The sequence below is a fragment of the Nyctereutes procyonoides genome, unplaced genomic scaffold (assembly GCF_905146905.1).
Source record: "Nyctereutes procyonoides isolate TBG_1078 unplaced genomic scaffold, NYPRO_anot_genome, whole genome shotgun sequence".
Lineage (NCBI taxonomy): Eukaryota > Metazoa > Chordata > Mammalia > Carnivora > Canidae > Nyctereutes > Nyctereutes procyonoides.
This window is the reverse complement of record NW_026575144.1, coordinates 8,972,818-8,993,232: the sequence shown is the minus strand read 5'-3', so window position 1 is coordinate 8,993,232 and position 20,415 is coordinate 8,972,818. Positions and strand designations below refer to the sequence as shown.

Below are 20,415 nucleotides of genomic sequence, written 5' to 3'. Positions count from 1 at the left end.
ATCTGGGCATTCCCAGATGGGGAATTCTGAGCCTTGCTGGCCTTCCTTGTCAAACAGGTGGGGCTCATGGCACCTTCGAACCCCAAGATTACAGATCTTGCACCCCACATGTGCACATGTATTCTCATTCAGGATTCAAAGAGCCTGGGGAGAAAAGCAGTACTTTCGCACATAAGGAAACTGAGGCTCAGATCTAGTGACCTCCCCATCATCACACACTAAGTGCTTCTCTGAGCCTAGACTTTTGGCTCCAAGCACAGTGTTCCTGTCAGGGACACACACAAGCTACCAGCACACAAACTATGACAGACACAGAGTCTGAGAGCACTTATATCACACTGTGACCCCCAAATTCTAAAAACCCTATATTCTATAAGCATTTAATGTCAGTTAGGGATGATTCCCAAAACACCTCTGGAGGCACACCATGACGCTTCCCAACCTGCTTTTTGGTGTGGCTGGACTTTTATTCACTTCCAATGACATTTCCAACGAATATTAATGACATTTTTTGATAATAAAGGCAAGCGAAGTTATACCCATAGGTCAGAATTTATTTAATACCAGCTCATTTATAGCATCTTCAAGGACAACGTTCTGCTCAACATCATTTACACTCGAAAACAGAGAACAACTTGGTAAGGCACCAGGTTACAACAGTCTGGGGAGAAGACCTTGCCTTCATTTTGGCTTGTGTAATGCCTGGGTGGTTTCTCTTTAGGTCTGCCAAGTACAGAGAACAATATTACAAAAGGTTCATTTCCACATACATGGTAGAAAGTGATAAAACAGGTTGGAAGTAATTGTGTTTTTAAATTATGACTGGCCTACACAGTAGGAGTTAAGCTAAAGTGGCATCTTCTAAAGCACAACTCATAAAATCTTCTCTGCAATACCAAGCTGCAAGTTGAACAGTGTTTGAGCTTTAAAGTGAATCGACTTAGGTTTAACTCAAGCATATACTCTAAAAAATTTTTCTGCCCAAATCACACAAAGGAAAATGGAGGAAAACCTTAAGTACAATCAATCGTACCTTTACTATTCTAGAAAATGCAGCAACATGTTAAAAATGGTTGTGTTTAAATGTCAACCGTCTAGATGTTTAGGGCTAATGGTACAGGGATGTATCAAGTTGGGTTAAAAATAAACCACCTGAGGAAAGCTCTCAGAACTGGGCCACACAGGCCTGCTCCACTGACAGCTTTCCACCAGGGCCAGAGGGTGCTGACGGCCATCGCCCAGGGGGCCCAGGAAAGCAGCCCCAATGCTGTCACATGCATAAAATTTCTTTCAAGTCTTGTGCTCTATCTTCTAAATTAATTTGCATTGTACTCCATGACATTTATTTAAATATAAAAATACTGTTTAAAATTACTCACCAGGTAACTGCTGCTACCACTGCTTTACACCTGGAACAGAAGGAGCCGAGCCTAGGAAACTGGCCCCTTACAGACAGGTGAGCCAGGCAGGCCAGCATAGAGTCTGTTTAGAGTATTTCCTCAAATGAAGTAATTTTATTCACTCAGGCTATAACTAAATGCTTTGGGCAACTATGATACCAATTTCAATGTACTGAAAAATAAATAGTGAACAATCCACGTATTTCAGTTTTTAAACAAAGAAATCAGGTAATTTTATTTACTAACAAGATCAAAGAAGCCCCTACCCTGATTTTTTTTACTTCTATAGGAAAACACAAATTAGCTCTTTCAAATATAAAAAAGACAACGCAAGACCCACAGAAAGATAAGACTCCTCTATTCACCGGCTCTACAGCAGTTTCCCTAGTTACTGAGTTGATTTTGGTAAATCTGCTTCACTCACTACAACCAGACATTATAATTCATGTTAGGCTACCTTTTGGCATCTCAGCAGCATAGCCATCACAAAGTAAAAGAAAACAAAAACAAAAACTACTCTTCTGATATGGCACATTTTTTCCTCCAGAATATTAAACCCTAAAAACTGCCACCTTGAAGAACACAAATGTTTCACAAGTATATGGTTTTCTGGCTGTCCCACAGTAAAGATGCCCCTGAGAGAGGGGGCTGTGGTCCGTACATACACCCCTGCTCTGGGCTGGCCTCAGCACATCACCCCCAGGAGCCCTCTGACACACAGCGCTGGCCTCTATTGCCAGTTCCCTGAAAGGCATCTGTGGTTTTAAGTGGTTGTTTTAACAGGTTTCAAGAGACATTCAGTATAAAAGTTCTTAAGAGATATTCGTGTTTTGAGATGGTCTCAAAAATGTGTCAAGGTATACTTAAAATCATATCTGAGTAGGATATAATCAAAAAGAGATCTGTTTAAAAAAGTAATAAAAAGGGGAAGCTGAGCTTCCCTCACATCTGTTTTTGTGGCCCTGCTTTTTCTCATTAACTGTTTAAAAGTCTGAATCAGCAACAAATACAGCCATACACATGTGCGCACGCCCGCGCATACATTTTGGCTGCCTTAAGGGGAAAAAAGTACACTTCATCTCCTACAAACATTTGCTGCAGGCCTTGTAAGAGTGTCCACTTCTCTGCAAATGGGACAATGTAAATAGTATGGAAGTTTCAAAACAATTCCAACAGGTGCTCCCTAGTGTTCTGCCTACCAGGGATTTAGGCAGTTGGGTGCACGCATAGTAAGAGCAAATATTACATTATGATCTCAACATGAATCACCCCCTAAAGAAAATATAAGAGCTTCTGACTAATACTTGCTTTACTCCACATGGCATTTTGGCTATGTTTATACGATGTCAACACAACTGGTCTAAGAATGAAAAATCACAATACACAATTTTTCCTTTTTGGTTTACACAGTGTCATTGAGTTAGGAGATGTTTGTTGGTTGATTTTAGATCTTAAGCAACCAGGTATTAACATATGACAAAACCAACTGTTTTGAGGGACTGTAGGCAGAGGTCTCTCGTTTTCCCTCAGATTTTAATTCCTTAAAGTTTTATAAAAGTGTGGAGTTTCAAAGCTAAGAGTTATTTTCAGCAAAGCTGGCCTGTGGACATAACGCACTTGCATGAAGTAGCCCTTAATCAAGGGAAGCTAACTATACCATTTCTTCTTTTGTTCTTCTGTACGTTATAAATCTAGCAAAATTTCATTCTTGACACTCAGATTTGAAGTGTCTTTTTCATATTAGATATAAATTAATCCAGAGGTCTAGAGCTCTAAATTTCCAGAGTTACCAAAAACTGCTTAACTGACTTCAAAAATATCTTGCATAATTAGTAATCAACTCATCCCTAAGCTCAAACAAACAGGAATATCAAAGGCAAGAAAAAAATCCAAAAATCGAGAGCTCCACCTATTATACATATACATACACACGTTCTCTATACAGGTTCTACATGATAAAAGGAGTCATTTTAGCTAATATAGCTTCTAATGTGGACTTCATCTAAAAATTGCCTTTCTGGGTTTCTGGCCAGCATCATACGAAACAGCAGTACTTCTTCCACCAGGACTTGGAGAGGTTTTTCATTTTGTCTGGAGTCCTGTTTTTGGACTTCTTTGGCTGTTGCTGAGTGTCCGAGTACTGAATGCCAGCAACGATGGCCGCGTCAAAGACCTCTTTGAGGTTTTTCTGAGTCAAGGCCGAACACTCGATGTAAGAGGCAGCTTTCATTTCCTCGGCACACAACTTAGCCGCCTCTTCAGGCACGGGCTTCTCTTTGCATTTGTCCAGCTCAATAAGGACTTTGACATCTTCTCTGAGATCTGACTGAGTTCCAACGAGGATGATGGGGGCTTTGGGACAGTGGCATCGGATCTCTGGTACCCACTTCTCACTGACATTCTGGAAGGACGAGGGGCTCACCACACTGAAGCACAGAAGAAAGATGTCCGTGTTGGTGTAGCAGAGAGGCCTCAGTTTGTCAAACTCATCCTGCAACCGATCAAAGCATCCAACAGTAATTCATCTAATCAATTCTCATCGGAAAAGAGACCACCTTAACATTTTTTTTCCTGAATGGGTCTGGCAGGGCTGGTTACAGGAGGAAGAGCCAGCACCTCAGAAAGCAACCCTGGGGCTTACTCAGCAGGGCCCGCACCCCCACCCCATGAAATCTGCCCAGTGTGCTCCATGTGCTCACCAGTACTCATGATCCTCTTGTACCCTACCACAGAAAAAGTACTTACACTAGGTTGAGTTTTAGAAATAAAATTTACTTCATCTAGCCTTTAACCTAGAGTAACATAGATTTTCAATGCTGGTATTTAGCTCCTGTTCTAAAATTTAGCAGCCACACTGATCCCCAAGTCTCCAACCTGACCCCAGTGAACCCCAGTCTGATACAGCTCCCCTTGTCCTCATGACAGCTGTCAGTGATGCCCAACTCGTCCCATCGGCACTGCACACAGTCAGGGGCAAGCACAGTGCTCAGTACACCCAGTAATGTTCATCAGACAAAAGGATAGACCCAAAATTGGAGTTCAGGACCTCTGATGGCCACTCCCCTGGGCAATACAGAGAACCTGTGCCTCTCAATGTCACTTACAACAATGTGACATACAATGTCACATTGGTTCATATATTCCTATTCTTGCTTGATACACCTTTCTTATTATCTCTTTTCCTCCCCCCTTTCTTCCTTTTTTTAAAAAAATTATTTATTTATTCATGAGAGAGAGAGAGAGAGAGAGGCAGAGACACAGGCAGAGGGAAAAGCAGGCTCCCTGCAGGGAGCCCGATGCGGAACTTGATCCCAGGACCCTGGGATCATGACCTGAGTTGAAGGTAGACACTCAATCACTGAGCCACCCAGGTGCCCCCCTTTCTTCCTTTTCCTTTCTTTTCTCCTTGCAAATACCAGGGGCCTCCACACTCAGTGCTTTGGGAAGATAAAGGATCAGAGAAAGTGCATACCCACCCTACCTTAAGGTACAGAGAACTGGATGGAATAATCACAGTTTGTCCTATCAACCAAGCAACATGCTGCTGATGCCTGCCCCAGTCCACCTACTTCAGAGATGCGTGCTGGACAGCAGCCACTGTGCAGGGCCAGGGGATTCAGATGGGAACACACAGACCTGGCCTCAGCCCTTGTAGACATATCTGTCTCCAAATCAGTATTTTTTTTTTTGTTCCCTGCAGTGCCATATTCAACTACCTGAACACTTTCAATCAACTCACTCAGAGAAAAATATTTACATCACCTTATTCTTTTTCAAAATGTCTATTTGTGGGGGCACCTAGCTGCCTCAGTCAGAAGACATACTACTCTTTTTTTTTTAATTTTTTTTAATTTATTTATTTATGATAGTCACAGAGAGAGAGAGAGAGAGAGAGAGAGTCAGAGACACAGGCAGAGGGAGAAGCAGGCTCCATGCACTGGGAGCCCGATGTGGGATTCGATCCCGGGTCTCCAGGATCGTGCCCTGGGCCAAAGGCAGGCGCCAAACCGCTGCACCACCCAGGGATCCCCAGACATACTACTCTTGATCTCAAAGTCGTTAAGTTCAAGCCACATTTTTGGTGTCAAGATTACTAAAAAACCAAACTTTCAAAAAATAAAAAAAAATAATAAAATAAAATTCCTATCTCTGGGGGCCAGCCTTGCACAGGTGTACTTTGACAGATAACTTCCCAGTGGCAAGAAAAAGTGAAATGTCATCCAGGTTTTCATTACTTCATTGGCATGCTCTGATTATTTACAAACTACTATTTACATGCACATTATTCTGCATCTGTGGCCACCCTGTAGGTGTAAAGGCAATCTGCACCTGTTTTACCTGAAGGCACTTTCTTCATTTGAGGCTCCGTATTTCAGTCTAGGGCAACAACCAACTAACAGTTGAAGTCAACCAGCTCAAAATGCTCAGGGATGAATCTGGCATTTCACCCTTGCCACTTGTCAGACTTCTCTACACAACGGTTTAAAAAGAACAACTTGGCTTTTTTAGTGCCAACTTTGTGCTGAAAGAATAAACACAGAAACTCAAGCAGGTAGACTATGGCCCAGCTCTGAAGATCTTGTAATAAAACATTCCCTCTGTTCTCAGAGGCCTCAAAGAAGCAGCACAAAACTGAGCCTCAAAACAGGTCAGCTCCCTTAGGCAACTGCAGCTCGCTGCTGGAAGCCAGTCACCTTGGCCATGCCCTGCAAACTGGGGGTTGCATTACCAATAAAAAGAAAGGCAAACTCAGGGGTTGGGCCTTGTGACAGGGCTTTGGAAATCTGGCTCCCCAGACCTCTTGAGATTCTGGCTAAGGGGTTCACGGAACCAAGCAGAAATTAAACTCTCCTCCTCACTGCCTGACCAGAAACCTTAGATTTTTGCTGAAATCAATACAACATACATATGCGTGACGAGGCCAACTGGAATGTACCCTCAAGGAAATGTGTTCTGAGGCCCAGTGATTTGCATGCACCTGCCAGGTCTGCAGGAAAGACGTACAGAATTCAGTCAGGGACAGGGTGTGGCGGACAGGCCACTGAACAGTAGCACTGGTCAAGCTGAAACCTGATTTTTTGGGTTGTTGTTGTTTTTTTTTTTTTTTTAAACGCAGAGATTCTTCAGGGGCCACCTGGGTCAAAAAGCTGAGGAATTTTCAGCTTCTCCAGTCAATACCACAGAGATCGCCTATTTTCAGGGACAGTCCCTTCTCCAAAGTTATGTTTCTCAAAGTCCTCAGTCTCTATTTTCACTTGAGTAAGACTGTGAGTCCAATGCTAAAAACTCCTTTTAGTATCTTCTATGCTCACTACCTCCCTAACGAGAAAACCGAAAGACAAGAAAAGCGATTTCTAGTTCCTTATCCAGCCAGTAGAGACATATTCTTGCTCTAAGCTTCCATATGAAACCTGCATTTGAGCCCCAGGTCAGGGCTACTGGTGCTTACACTCCCCTGGAGGTAGAAACAGAGGTCACACAAGTCACTTTAAGCCCACAAGGCTATCCTGAGAACTGCCTGGAGGACAGAGGAGTTTCACTGGCTGAGTCAACATTAGGGAAATACAGCAGGTGCCAAATCAAGTCCTGGGGTGCCTAGGGAGCTCAGTCGGTTAAGCATCTGCCTTTGGCTCAGATTATGATCCCAAGATCTTGGGATCAAGCCCCACATAGAGGCATCGTTGGGTTTCTTGCTCAGAGGGGAGCCTGCTTCTTCCTCTCCCTCTGCCTCTGCCTCTGCCTGCTGCTCCCCCTGCTTGTGCGCCTGCACTCTCTGTCAAATAAATAAATAAAATATTTTTAAAAATAAAAATAAAAAGTCCCTTAAAAGGTAGTTTATCAGATCTGGACTAAGGAAGGTAGGGAAGAACTATAACTCTGATCAGCTTTGCTATTAATCAAAATAAATCCTAAGGGGGGGATCCCTGGGTGGCTCAGCGGTTTGGCGCCTGCCTTTGACCCAGGGTGCGATCCTGGAGTCCTGGGATCGAGTCCCGTGTCAGGCTCCCGGCAAGGAGCTTGCTTGTCCCTCTGCCCGTGTCTCTGCCTCTCTCTCTCTCTCTCTCTATGTCTATCATGAATAAATAAATAAATAAATCTTAAAAAAAAAATGTCCTAAGGGATACTTATGGAGTAGGGGAAAAAATGATCTTAACAGCTGTGTAGTTTTCACCGGTTTTGAATTTGGTTTTTCTCATTCATTACATAATAAGGTGTACTTTACTAACTAATACAGTTAAACAATACAGTAAATCTCAATGAAAATGTCACTGGGAGACCAAAAGAATAATTTCCAAACAAACTAAAGCTTACCAACTTGCGCCAAAGCCCTTTTATTTCCCTAATTATGAAATGTTTCCATGAAAATACCTCCAAAATTATTCTTGTGCTTCCCCAACTTTTAAACAGGCTATACTAAGGAAAAACTGAACTCTGCCTCAATAATTCAGGGTCATTTTTATAAAGTTTTTCCCACACTTCTTTCAAAACTGCTCAGAGGTTTTTCTCCCCAGATCCATCTGTCCTGTCCCCCATACTAACACTGCCTTCCTCCTTATGGAATTTCACAGGTTTCTTTCACAATTTCTACTAACTGGTTTGTCTTCCCTACAGATTGCAAGTCTTCTGAGGGGCAGGCCAGGACTTAAGTTTGAATTCCCCAGCGCCTAGCACTCCATTACGTGCATCCATCATAAACTGTGACAGCGCCCTATTATGTGCCAGGCGCCATGTGTGAACTAAGCCTAGAACCCCAACTTGGGAAGCCGTATCTGTAACAAGAATCAACACCTAAGGGAGAGCCCCATTAGTGGGCAGGGACGTGCAATGAGCTGCTTGCTCCTTCTCTCAAGGGTCTCCAGGAACTGTACCTTCTTGTTTTAGCAGGAATGCCTATATTTATTGATATGCTACCCTGGCCACCTTTTAAAGATCAGAAAAATCAGACACATAGTAGGACAAATATTCTTACTTTATACAAAGCAATTAAGCTTTCATTACAAATACCAGGAGAGCATTCAAAAAGATTAACTAGGAGAGCAGTGTTCTTTGAGTTTTCTCTTCCACAGGAAATAAGATCCACACTGTGTGTGCTTTCTTTGGCTGCAGCTGAAGGGGAATCCAAGATGCTCCAGTGCAGAAGAGGCAGGGCATGCCACTCTGGCCACCACCAAACCGGTATTGAGCTGAGAACCAAAGCTGCCCAGTCTTGTGTCATTTGAGTTTTGAGAAATAAACCTGTGAATTTGCTGCCCCAGGTGAGATAAGCAGTATGGAAGCTGTGGCGTGGGCGAGTCACTGGGGAACACTGGAAAGCGAGCTTCTTCACCACAGATGGTCATGTGATAACACCTCAGAAAGTGAAATGGGCATTTGACATGCCTACAAAGTGCCCTTCGGCGTTTGCTCTGACAAGTACAGAAAAGAGTATATGTTTATCAACTGTCACTTTGACAAACTCAAGAGATGGCACCGTGGGTTCTCACAGAGAACAAGGAGATCTTGGTGATGAGCACTGTGCCAAGGGTCCCTGGAGCTCGTCAAGGAATACCCCCAACCCCGTCACTCCCTGGGTGTCTCATCCAAGTGCCTGACCCCCAAGACAAGAATAAATGTTCACGATTTGGAAAGACTAAGTCCAGGTTCATTCACTGCCCTAGCTCAGGACAGCTTCGACCACTGTTATCTCTGCTTCAAAGGATGGGGTGGCCCTAGTGAGGAAACCACAGCATAGAGAGAGAAATATTAACACCCACTGACACAAACTCCATCATTTTCAGGGGGACCCCCAGATGGTACAGTTGGCTGAGCACGTCTGGTTCTTGGTTTCAGCTCAGGTCATGATCTCAGGGTCGTGGGATCGAGCCCTGTGTCAGACTCCACACGCAGCATGGAGTCAGCTTGAAGCTCTCTCTCCCTCTCCCTCTGCCTCCCCCAATACTCTCTTTCTCTCTCTCTCTCTAAAATAAATAAAATCTCTTTAAAAACCTCCATTTTTCTCTTGAGCAAATTTAATATTTGGCTTGTTGACTTCTAACAAAATGATTCTATCACCAACTTACTTGAAGAAATGATCACAAAGCATCACTGATAATTTTTTAATAAAAACGAGAAAGTAAATAAGATCAGAAACTCCATAAGAATTCCTATTCTTGATCCTTTGTTCCCTATCCTGTCCATGCAAAGCTGGACTAAACCCTGTTTTATGAGGGCAGAGCCATCTCCCCACCTCACTGCCACCCCCTGAGAGGGGCAGGGCTGGGGCCACTTCATGAGGCTTTAGAATGACCCAGTTATAGAGGGTAGTTATTCTGAGGCCTCTAAATGGCCAGTCCCTTCCCAGCCAATCCACTAACCTGTCCGGCAGTGTCACAGAGCTGGAGTCTCACAGGCCGGCCGTCCACAGACACCACAGCTTAAAAGCAAAGTGAAAACAATTATCAAAGTGTGTTTTTTAACCCGTTTCAGGAAGAAAAAAAAAATAGTTATAGCTGGGAACTACCATTCTCCCTCCAAACCTTTCAGTTATTCTGGGTTCCCTCACAAATTAAAGACTTGCCTAAAACAAGGAGGTCCCAAGGAGGCATTTTTGTCTACAAACCCTCCAGGGCTGGCAATTCCCTACCCTGCCAGGGCTGAAGCTGCAAATCCCTTAGCCGTTTGATGGCACCCCAGAAAGACCTGTACTTTTAGCCCAGCCCCAGAAGATTTATTTTCCTGTCACACTCGGTTCAAAAAACCTAAAAACAACACTAGGGGGTAAATGGGAACCAACCTTGCCATTTTAACTCAGTGGAAAACTTCACAAATAATTCTGTTTTCCCTTGGGAAGTGTTCCAAGACTTCATGGTTTATCATAAAATTGTTGCTTGTTTTGAGAACATGAGCAAACACAGGCTGCCTGCATTGTCCTGTTTATAGAAGAGGGCACTGCTTATCTCACCATGTCAGCTCAAAGAGAGGATTAAAACAGAAGAGAAAGCCTGCCCACCTTTCCACTAGGATGGGGTACTGGGCAGGGGCCTGCATCAGGGCACAGCCTGGATGTTTCTACTTGAATTTAAGCACTCAGGTTTGTCTCAGTACAACTTTCTAAATTGCTTTTCATGTTTACAATAGTCAGCTGGAAGGGAAAAGGGGTGAAAAACAGAACCATTTGGGTGGAACCCCATTAGTGTAGCAGTTTTCTCCAGGGTACCTTCGAGATGGAAGAAATGAAGCGCTTGCCATCGGACTCTAAAAGGTCAAGAAGCTTTTTTTTTTTTTTCTTTTAAGAGCAAGAGAGAATGCTTTCCATTAGCCCCTGTGGGAGACTCGTACTTTACCTTTACTAGTCCTTTCTAATAAATTTCAAAAAGACCTGAAAAAAATCCTTTGTTTCCACCAAACCAAAAAACACAGCACACCATACGTAAGAGCTTAAAGAGACGCTGAAAAAAATATCAAGAATCAGAAACAGGGCCAACGGGGGCGATGGAAGTCGGAGCAGTGGGCGCAGGGGAGAGGCCCGCTGAAGAAATCGCGTTTATTCTCAGGGTTTAATCCAAACCTAAGCCCGTAGCGCCGTTTTCACTAAAAATCAAGTCTTTCCTGCCGTCTCCGTGGCTCTTCAAAGTGGAGACGCCCCTTGTGAGCGGAGCCGCCGAAAGGAAAGGACGGACTCCCAGGGCCACAGGTAATGGCACCTGCGCGTCACCTTCCCGGTGAAACTGCAGCGGCGCCAGCAGCGTCGACCTGACGCAACTTTGCTACGCAGCAAACTGACCAGGCTTCCTGAACTCGACCTATCTGTTATTAAATTGCCATATCATTTCTTTTCGCACAGGCTCGGTCCCCGTACCCCGCCCCCTCCGCCGGGCTCGGGTTCGGGGGCTCCCGGCTGCCCCGCGGTCCTGCAGGTGGCTCCGCGCTCGCGGGGTCCCCAAGGCTCGGTCCGCTTCCCAGCTGGAGCCCGCCAGGCCGAGCGGCCCCATCGGGGGCCCGCGACCCTCGCGCGACGGTCCCTCCCGCCGGCACCGGGCCGCCGGCCCCGCGCCCCCGGCCCCCGGCCCCGCTCACCCGAGAAGTTGTCGAAGGCGGTGGGGATGTACTCGGTGGGGTAGCCGTTGGTGGTGTAGCTCACCACCAGGCTGGTCTTGCCCACCGCGCCGTCGCCGACTAGCACGCACTTGACGCCGCGCCCCTCCGCACCGCCCGCGCGCCCCCGGCCCCCCGGCGCCCCGGGCCCGCGCCCCCCGCGCGCCCCGCGCTCCCGGCGCGGCGGAACGGGCGGCGCCTCGCAGCGGCCGGGGAACGCGGGGTCCCCCTGCTGCGGGGGCATCGGTGCGCGCGCTCGGGCGTGCAGGCGCGGGCGAGCAGGGCCCGGCCCGACCGCCCCTCCGACCCGGAGCCCCGCGGGAGGGAAGAGCTGTCACCGACCGCTGCGGGCGCGTGCCCGGCCCCCGAGAGCGGCGCTTCCAGGCCTCACGCTCCCAGACAAAGGCGGCCCGGGGGCTCGCGGCTCGCGGCTCGCGGCTCGGGCGGCGCCACCTGGCTCGGCTCGGCGCTGCCGGAGGACTGCGGGCCGAGCGCCGTGGAGCCCGAGCGCGCTCTGTCTCCTCCCGGCTTCCCGGCGACACGACGCGTGGGGGGCGGGCGGGGAGGGGAAAGAGGCGGATCCGGCCCGGCCGCTCTGTCCCCGCGCCGAGGCCACAGCGCCCCCCGCCTGCGCGCCGGGCCCCTGCACCCGGGCCGGAGGCGGTGCTACGCCGGGCAGGAGGCGAGCGCCCACGCGGGCTCCGGGTCCCAGCACCCGCCGCGGGGCTGGCGGACGGGCGGCAAACCCCGAAAGCCGGTTGTGGGGCGCGGCGCCTGGAGGAGCCGGGTGGCGGAGGGCAGCATCTTCCTCGGCGCCCGAGACCCGCGCCCGAGACCGGCACCAGCGCCGGAGCGGCCGGAGCGGTTCCGCCTCATTGCGCCCCCGCAGCCGGGAAGCCGGGGCTTGCTCCTGTTCCCCTGGCTCCCCGCCTCCCCTTCTCGGCCGCCGCCGGTGCTGTGGGGCCCCTTGCTGGCCACGGTGCTCCACGCAAGGGCAAATGAGGTGTCTTGGGAACACGTTTGCAAGAGACTGAATTAAAAGGCAACTTTTTGAAGTCTAGCTAAGCCCATCGTTATTTAGCCCACCTAAAATAATTTATATCATTTGGGAGCAAAATGATACCAGATCCAGTGTTAATGCTCGTTTGGTATGCCATGAACCGGCAAATTGATTTTAGACCCAAATTCTTCTTTTATTTTACTTAAATGTAATTTGGCTACATTAAAGTATCAGGGCAGGGAGGAGACGGGGGGAGGGGGGGCAATTCCATTTACCTCTGACTTCTTCCTCTCTGCCTTCCTCCCACACTTAGCAAACAGTCCATTCAGACAACACGGAAGCCTCTCTGGGTCTAGTCAGGACACGGAGGCTCCTCAGGGTTCACAGTGTGGTTTCAGAAGCAGCACGTACTATTAACACGAATACTGATGCTACAACAACAATAACAGCAATAGCTAATACATACTGAGCCTTTAAGTGCCAGACACTGTTGTAAACACTTTGCCTGAACTAATTCCTTTCATCTTGACATCACTTAAACCCATTTTACGGATGAGAAAATCTCAGACACAGAGATACTGAAAAAGTGCTCAGGTTCCCAGTTCATAAAGTGGCAGTGACAAGATCCAAACGCAAATAGTCTAGCTCCAGAGCCTAAGCGCTTCCTTTTTTTTTTTTTTTCTTCCAGGTTCTTATTTAAATACCAGGCAGTTAACATACAGTGTATTAGTTTCAGGTGTAGAGTTTAGTGGCCAGGGGCTAAATCTCTAAACCAATTTCCTGAAAGCAAAAACAAGTTGATGTGATAGAAGTATAACCTTGGTCCCAATGAAGAGGTTAATTAATGAAGAGGCTAGATGGGTAAACCCAGGGCCCTTCACTTTCAGAGAACCCCTTCCAAGACTTAGGGGCCCTGGCAATGTGTATTGTAAATTTTGCAAAATAACACATTTTTACCACTACCAGTTAAGTCCACTGTCTCAACTCTAACTTCCCCTCATATTGAGAGGCTTTGAAATGGCTTCAAAGTGAACTTTTTAACCAAGGAAAGTGAACTTGGAGACACATTTTGTTTGGGTTTAACGGATACAGAGTCAGGTAAATAGGGTGAGGTAAGGGAAGTGCCAAAGGAGCAAAATATAGGGAGGTCCACCTTGCATTTGTGTGACTCAGAGATGAAGCCCCTTTAGGTTTAGAGCCTCAAACACCTGGCTTGCTTCTCCCTAGCCCTTACCCCGTGGGATTTATTTATATGGTTTTATAGTTCCTACGTGTAACATCACTGCTAGCCATCCAGGTGTACAGACAGCTACCAGTGGCACATCTACTACCATTTGCAGTGTCATGTTAGTGTCCAGCTGAACTTTTCTACATTGCCCAGCACTGGAAGGGTTCCAGTAGCAAAAGAATAACACATTTTGAGACAGAGCCAGAAGCTAGTCTATGGTGATTTTTTTACATCATAAAACAGTATTGTGAGTGTTGAGTACTAGAGAGAGTTTGAGTCTCTCAACTATACCGTCAAAATGGAAGTTCTCTCCTATCAGGAATATGCTCTAAATGTAGCACAGGCGATTACAAATGCATCATACGTTTTTGGAGGAAATCTCATGAAATAGAATAGCTATGACTTCCTATGTCTGTAAGGACAAAATCCTGTAGTGGTATCACAAACAGCAAGTTCACACGCACATGAAGTACATTTCTAATCCTCTCCTGGAAAATCTATTACCAAATTACAAAATTGGTCAAAGGGTATGCAGCTAGGGGGATAAAGGGAGATATTGTTCAAGGGTCACAAAGTTTCAGTTACACAAGATAAGTTCTGGAGATCTAATGTATAATCATATAACTATAGCTAAAACATTGTATTGTATACTTGAAATTTGCTGAGAGGGTAGATCTTAAATTTCTCACCACACACACACAAAGGTAACTACGTGAGGTGATGGGTAATGTTAATTGCCTTGATTGGAGTGAATATTTCACAATGTGTATATGTATCAAATTACCAAGTTGTATACCTTAAATATACACAAGTTTTTTTTTAATTTTTATTTATTTATTCACTTACTCATGAGAGACACAGAGAGAGGCAGAGACACCAGCAGAAGGAGAAGCGGGCTCCATGCAGAGAGCCCGATGTGGGACTCGATACCGGGTCTCCAGGATCACATCCTGGGCTGAAGGCAGCGCTAAACTGCTGAGCCACCCAGGCTGCCCAATATACAAAATTTTTAGTTATCAATTATACCTCAGTAAAATTGGAGGAAAAAGATACACAACCAGAAAAGGTTGGAAAACTGTGTGGGGAGATATGTCAAACAGTTTATTAAAATGTTTTCTTGTGGATTTTTATTGAAGTTTATGATACGTGTTGGCCTTTTAAGTTTTAAAGCTCGCTGTGAAGGATTTCTCATTTCAAATAAATATTTATTTTTATACCTAATTGTCTAGTTGGTATCTTTCTCTTAAAGAAGTTCCTCAAATTTGATAAACCTTTAGGCTGGACAAAATTTTACTCTACCCCTACATCTGGCCATAGGTTAGTTTTTATATCCTATAGCCTCTGACTCCTACTTTACTCCTTTAAAAAAAAAAAAGTGTTATTCAATTTACTTAAACTGAAAAAAAAATTCACCCCACCCCACCCTCACCTCTTGCAACCACCAATCTGTTCTGTGTATCTGTGACCTTGTTTGTTCCAGTTTGTTTGTATTCTATATGTAAGTGAGATCATACAATATTTGTCTTTCTCTTTCTGACTTTTTTCACTTAGCAAAATGCCCCCAGAGTCCAACCATGTTGTCACAAATGGCAAGATGTCATTCTTTTTTATGACTGAGTAATATTCTATTATGTGTGTATATAACACACTTTCTTTATCCATTCAGTCATCTAGGATACCTAAGTTGCTTCCTGTCTCAATTATTATAAATAGTGCCACAATGAATATGGAGGCATGGATATCTTTTTGAATTAGTATTTTCAAGGGTGCCTGGGTGGCTCAGTGGTTGAGTGTCTGCCTTTGGTTCGGCTCGGGTCGTGATCCTGGGGCCCAGGGATCCCATATCAGGCTCCTAGTGGGGAGCCTGCTTATGTCTCTGCTCTCTCTCTGTGTCTCTCATGAATGAATAAATAAAATCCTTAAAAAATAAATTAGTGGAGACGCCTAGGTGGCTCAGCTGGTGAGCAGCTGCCTTTGGCTCAGGGCATGATCCTGGAGTTCTGGGATTGAGTCCCACATCGGGCTCCCTGCAGGGAGCCTGCTTCTCCACCTACCCATATCTCTGCCTCTCTCTTTGTGTCTCTCGTGAATAAATAAAATCGTTTAAAAAAAAAATAGAATCTCCTGCAGGTGACTCAGGAAAGCAGGCTCTACACTGTGTTTGTTTACTATCTGTCTCCTCTCACAAGCGCATGAGGTCAAGTACTTTATTTCGTTCATCTGTATATACCACACTTAGAATCATATGGGATAAATAATAGACTACTATTACTACTTTTTATGCTTTAGTAAAATATTTTTGGAACACATGAATCAAATCTGACTATGTCTTATAGCAATGAATAGGAAAGACCATTTCTTTGCTCTCTTTTAAGAATGCATTTACCTCTCATATACCCGCATTTGATTTCACCACTATGCAATTGGTGCAATGTCTCCATTATGTCTTGGGTGTAGGAAATATGGGAAATGCTGACAATTGCCTGGGCACAGACTTTCTGCTCTTAAGATCTCATCCCCATGTGGCCTCAAGATCAGGTGTGAACATTCCTCCACCCCAGTTCTTCCAGCACCCCACCCCACCCCACTGCCCTCCACAGCCTGACACACCTAGACCAAGAATCTGCACCCCTTTCCCCCTCCCTCCTCTGACTTGTCCCTGTTTATCACACAGGTCTCAGCTTAGATATCACCTCTTCTAGGAAGTGTTCCCTGACCTCCTGATATTGATATACTTGTGCTTTTCCTACCATAGTCCTTTCTGTTGAAATAACATACTGACACTGGCTGTTCATCTCTTAAAAGGCCAAATCCTTGCTTCATCAAACTCTAACTCGAACACATTTTCTAGTGTGTTTTTTTTCCATAAAGTTCTTTCTACCTGTTCAACTAGCAAAGATTATCTAATTTTCAAATTAACTAATTATACTTTAATTTATACTTTTTCACTATTATGGTAGAAACCATCCTAATGGAATTTTCACTGTGTACCTTTCACTTTTCTATCTTTTGACATATTTAAGAAATAAACTGTAATAATTTTGTAAAGATTTTATTTATCTATTTGACAGAGAGAGAGAGAGAGAGAGAGAGAGAGAGAATGCACAGAGCAGGGAGAGTGACCAGCAGAGGGAGAGGGAGAAACAGGCTCTCCGCTGAGCAAGGAGCCCAATATGGGGCTCAATCCCAGGACTCTGGGATCATGACCTGAGCCAAAGGCAGATGCTTAACCAACTGAGCCACTAGCCACCCAGCTATAATAATTTTTAAATTAATATATCATTTACCAGGATACAATTTCCATCATCAAATTCAATACAAAGCTATTTTTCTACTACTTATAACATTTCACTATTAACCCATTTTCCATAAATAAATAACAGCAAATAACCAAATCAGAAGTGTATGGTTTCTGGATCTTTCATGTTAACAGGTCATAAAGCTATGTGTATTTATTCTTTCTTTAAGCCCCAACACTTTGCCGTGGACAAGTCAATCTCATATCTTTTCTTCTGCTGTGCCCTAATTTTTAAATGTCCTGTGAGAGTCCAAGAGACTCTTGGAAGACAAAGTTATTTCTCATAAACTGAAGATTCTGAGTTGGGTTGTCTATTGCCAATAGGGCACTACTGCTTCAATTTGAGGCTGGGACTATGTTTACAAGAACACCCTTCTCTGTGTGGTTCTAGGCTAGAGATGTCCAATTCCTATTGGAGCTCCCCAGGGATTTGGAAGATAGGAGAGTGGTAGAAGACAATCATATGGCCATACAAGATGGTAGACAGGCACAAAGGGGCCCAGCATGCCTTCCCTTCCTCCTGCTCTGTGCCCCCTCAGCATCCTCACAGCAACCCTCAGCCCACCCCCATTCCTGCTTCACAGAGGCTGCAGCTCCCACACTATACTTCTCCAGCTCCGTTTCATGACCACATCTGCATGGCTACTGGATTTTCTCTCAAGCTCTAGCTGGTATCCTGCACCAGCTAGCAACTCTCTAGTAAGTCCCAAATTCATGAAAGCTCCCCTTCTTAGCCCCAGTACCTTGGAGTGGCTGTTTCCCTGTTGGAACCCCGATCATACCCTTCCTTAGTCTCTTTACCACTGGTGCCATCCTAGGGAGAAAATCGACAAGGAAAATAATCTTGGCATTTTTTCACTACAAAAGATGGGGGAAATCATATAAATGGCACCAAACCATCAGCTGTCCACCACCAGTGGGTCCTTGTCAGTAATCACAAACCCCTGAACTCTTCCACCAGCTGGTATTATGGTAAGGGGTCATAGACATGGTCCAACATGCTGGTATGGGTGCCCTGGTCTCCAGAAGTCCTTCTATCACTTGCCATCAGCCTGTTGATAAATAGAATGAATAAATTAAGAGCTCCCGTTGGCATGATGAAATTTTTGGATGTGAAAATCAATTATTGATTTTGATGGTAAAGAATATTTCTGAAGGTAAAATGTTTATATTGTTTCTACTGGTCAGATTAGGCTAGTCTGTGGAGCAGTGACAAATAAACTCAAAATCTTAATGTCTAGAAACATAGGAATTATTTTTTGGTCATGCAAAATCCACTGCAGATCTAGTGGTTCTCCAAGGCAGCTCCCTTCCAAGTGGTTACTCAGGGATCCAGGCTGCTTGTATCTTGTAACTATGCCACCTGGGACAAACGTTTTCCAGGAAAAAGAATATGACGGTCATGTGCCAACTACTAAATGCTTCATCTCGGAAATGACTTCCAGAGCTTAAAGCTCTCTGTGTGTACCATGCATTTCTGTGTGTGTACAGCAATTTTGTAAGAGCTCAAAACTGGAAACAATCTAAGTGTCAGAACAGTAAAATGGATGAGTTGGTTTTGGAAATTATACTATTCAGTCAAGAAAATGAATGAACTGCAGATAAGCACAACCCTAACAAATCTCACTAATGTTATGAGAAGCCAAATACATAAAAGTATAAACTCTCTGATTTGTTGTATATAAAGTTTAGAAATGAGAAAAACTAAACAGCATTAGATGTCAGAGTAATTGAGGATAATTTTACATTTGGGAGGGAGAGGGGCCACAGGGGACCTCTGAGGTTCAGAAATGTTCTGAGGGGTGGTTACATGGGTGTTCATTTTATGCTAATTAATTATTACACCATATATGTTTTATTCACTTTAGTATATTTTGTTATATTTCAATATTATAATGATTAAAAAATTCAAACCTACAAATTGTATTCAATAGGACTGGCAGTTATTTGCATTTTAAAGAACTGTTTGCTTTAGCCTCACACAGTACTAACACATATTGTACACCTTTTGAATGAAATAACAAACTCTTATAGTAAAATTTAAATGTGGTTTGATTGGCCAAACACCCTATTTATACAAAACTTTTCCACGTATCATAAGTACTAAACATTATTTACAACTCTAATAGTTACTTTTAATATGAGCGTCATCTTCCACAAGTGCTATTTGTGGGTGCTTTAATATTTTTAACAGACTGAACTGGTCCTGCAGGATTGTTGCGAAAGAGGTGAATGGCAGTTTATAGACATAAGTTCCTGGAGGAAAATGAGAGCAACAAGGAGGCCCCTTGGAGGGATGACAGGTAACTTGGCACTGAGAACTCACTGGAGAAGAAAGGCCAGAATTGCTACTCCTGTGCTAAAACAGATGCTGTGCATGGCAGGCTGAGCTACACTGCAGGCACCCTTCTCTTCCTACAGTCTCGGTTTCTCTTCCTCTTTAAAATCCCCAGTTCTGGGGCTTCCCAGCTGTTGCAACTCTGCCATTGATGAGAAACACCAAGTCCATTCCCCCAGACCTGCTGCAACATTCCAGAATTGCCCTCCCAGCTGTTCTGACCCTTTTGATTGAAAAGCCTCCTTCCCAGACCTTTGCAGCAACTGATACGCTTCCAGCTTCCCTCCCCAAACACACATCACAGAACCTCCCCAGGTCAAACATTTTCCAGCTGTCCAAATCCTTACAGATGATAAGAACTCTTTAGAAACCCCTCTTAGCTATTGCAAAACCTTGACCTCTAATTTTTCAGCTACCCTGAAGATAAGAACTGACCGTGTCACCATTTCCCAACAAGTGTAATCACCCAAGCCAGCAATTCTGAAATAATAGGACTGTCCTATTGTGAATTTAAAAATATTTTTATCTGTTTATTAAATTAATTCTATAAGTATTGATTGAGGCCCTTTGTTAATTTAAGGACTTGTTCATGATCAAATATTTTGTTTTAAAATCTGTTTTGGATGGACAGCCCCAGTGGCCCAGTGGTTTAGTGCCGCCTTCAGCCCAGGGTGTGATCCTAGAGCTCTTGGATCCAGTCCCACATCAAGCTCCCTGCATGGAGCCTGCTTCTCCCTCTGCCTGTGTCTCTGCCTCTCTCTCTCTCTCTCTCTCTCTCTCTCTCTCTCTCTCTGTGTGTGTGTGTCTCTCGTGAATAAATAAATAAAAATCTAAAAATAAATAAAATAAAAATAAAATTTGTTTTGTAGGGCACCTGGGTAGCACAGTGGTTGAATGTCTGCCTATGGTTCAGGTCATGATCCCAGTGTCCTAGGATCGAGTCCCACATCCAGCCCCCACAAGGAGCCTGCTTCTCTCTCTGCCTATGTCTCTGCCTCTCTCTGTCACTCATGAATAAAGAAATTTTAAAAATCTTTTAAAAATAAGTAAAATAAAATTTGTTCTATAATTCTAAAA

At 44.6% G+C, this 20,415-nt stretch overlaps 2 protein-coding genes across 2 annotated transcripts; both read right to left on the bottom strand.

The window, feature by feature from the left end:
- Nucleotides 1-533: 533 nt before the first annotated feature.
- Nucleotides 534-12,308, bottom strand: RHOU (ras homolog family member U). Its single transcript, XM_055308940.1, has 3 exons — nucleotides 11,457-12,308; nucleotides 9,755-9,813; nucleotides 534-3,891 (listed from the first exon to the last, which is right to left on the bottom strand). The coding sequence occupies exons 1-3, from the start codon at nucleotides 11,716-11,718 to the stop codon at nucleotides 3,436-3,438; spliced, it is 777 nt and encodes a 258-aa protein (XP_055164915.1). The 5' UTR covers nucleotides 11,719-12,308; the 3' UTR covers nucleotides 534-3,435.
- LOC129499114 (collagen alpha-1(I) chain-like) lies at nucleotides 11,809-19,151 on the bottom strand. Its single transcript, XM_055308752.1, has 3 exons — nucleotides 19,134-19,151; nucleotides 17,744-17,814; nucleotides 11,809-12,481 (listed from the first exon to the last, which is right to left on the bottom strand). The coding sequence occupies exons 1-3, from the start codon at nucleotides 19,149-19,151 to the stop codon at nucleotides 11,809-11,811; spliced, it is 762 nt and encodes a 253-aa protein (XP_055164727.1).
- Between the last annotated feature and the right edge of the window lie 1,264 nt (nucleotides 19,152-20,415).

What these genes read in the sequence shown, in the direction of transcription:
- LOC129499114 (XM_055308752.1), bottom strand. An exon ending in AGGGAAACAGCCACTCCAAG is followed by an intron (nt 12,482 to 17,743) that starts GTACTGGGGCTA and finishes CGTGTTCCCAAG; the next exon opens with ACACCTCATTTGCCCTTGCG.
- RHOU (XM_055308940.1), bottom strand. Translation starts at nt 11,718, where the DNA reads ATGCCCCCGCAGCAGGGGGACCCCGCGTTCCCCGGCCGCTGCGAGGCG. An exon ending in CGCCTTCGACAACTTCTCGG is followed by an intron (nt 9,814 to 11,456) that starts GTGAGCGGGGCC and finishes TTTGCTTTTAAG; the next exon opens with CTGTGGTGTCTGTGGACGGC. An exon ending in TCTGTGACACTGCCGGACAG is followed by an intron (nt 3,892 to 9,754) that starts GTTAGTGGATTG and finishes GATCGGTTGCAG; the next exon opens with GATGAGTTTGACAAACTGAG.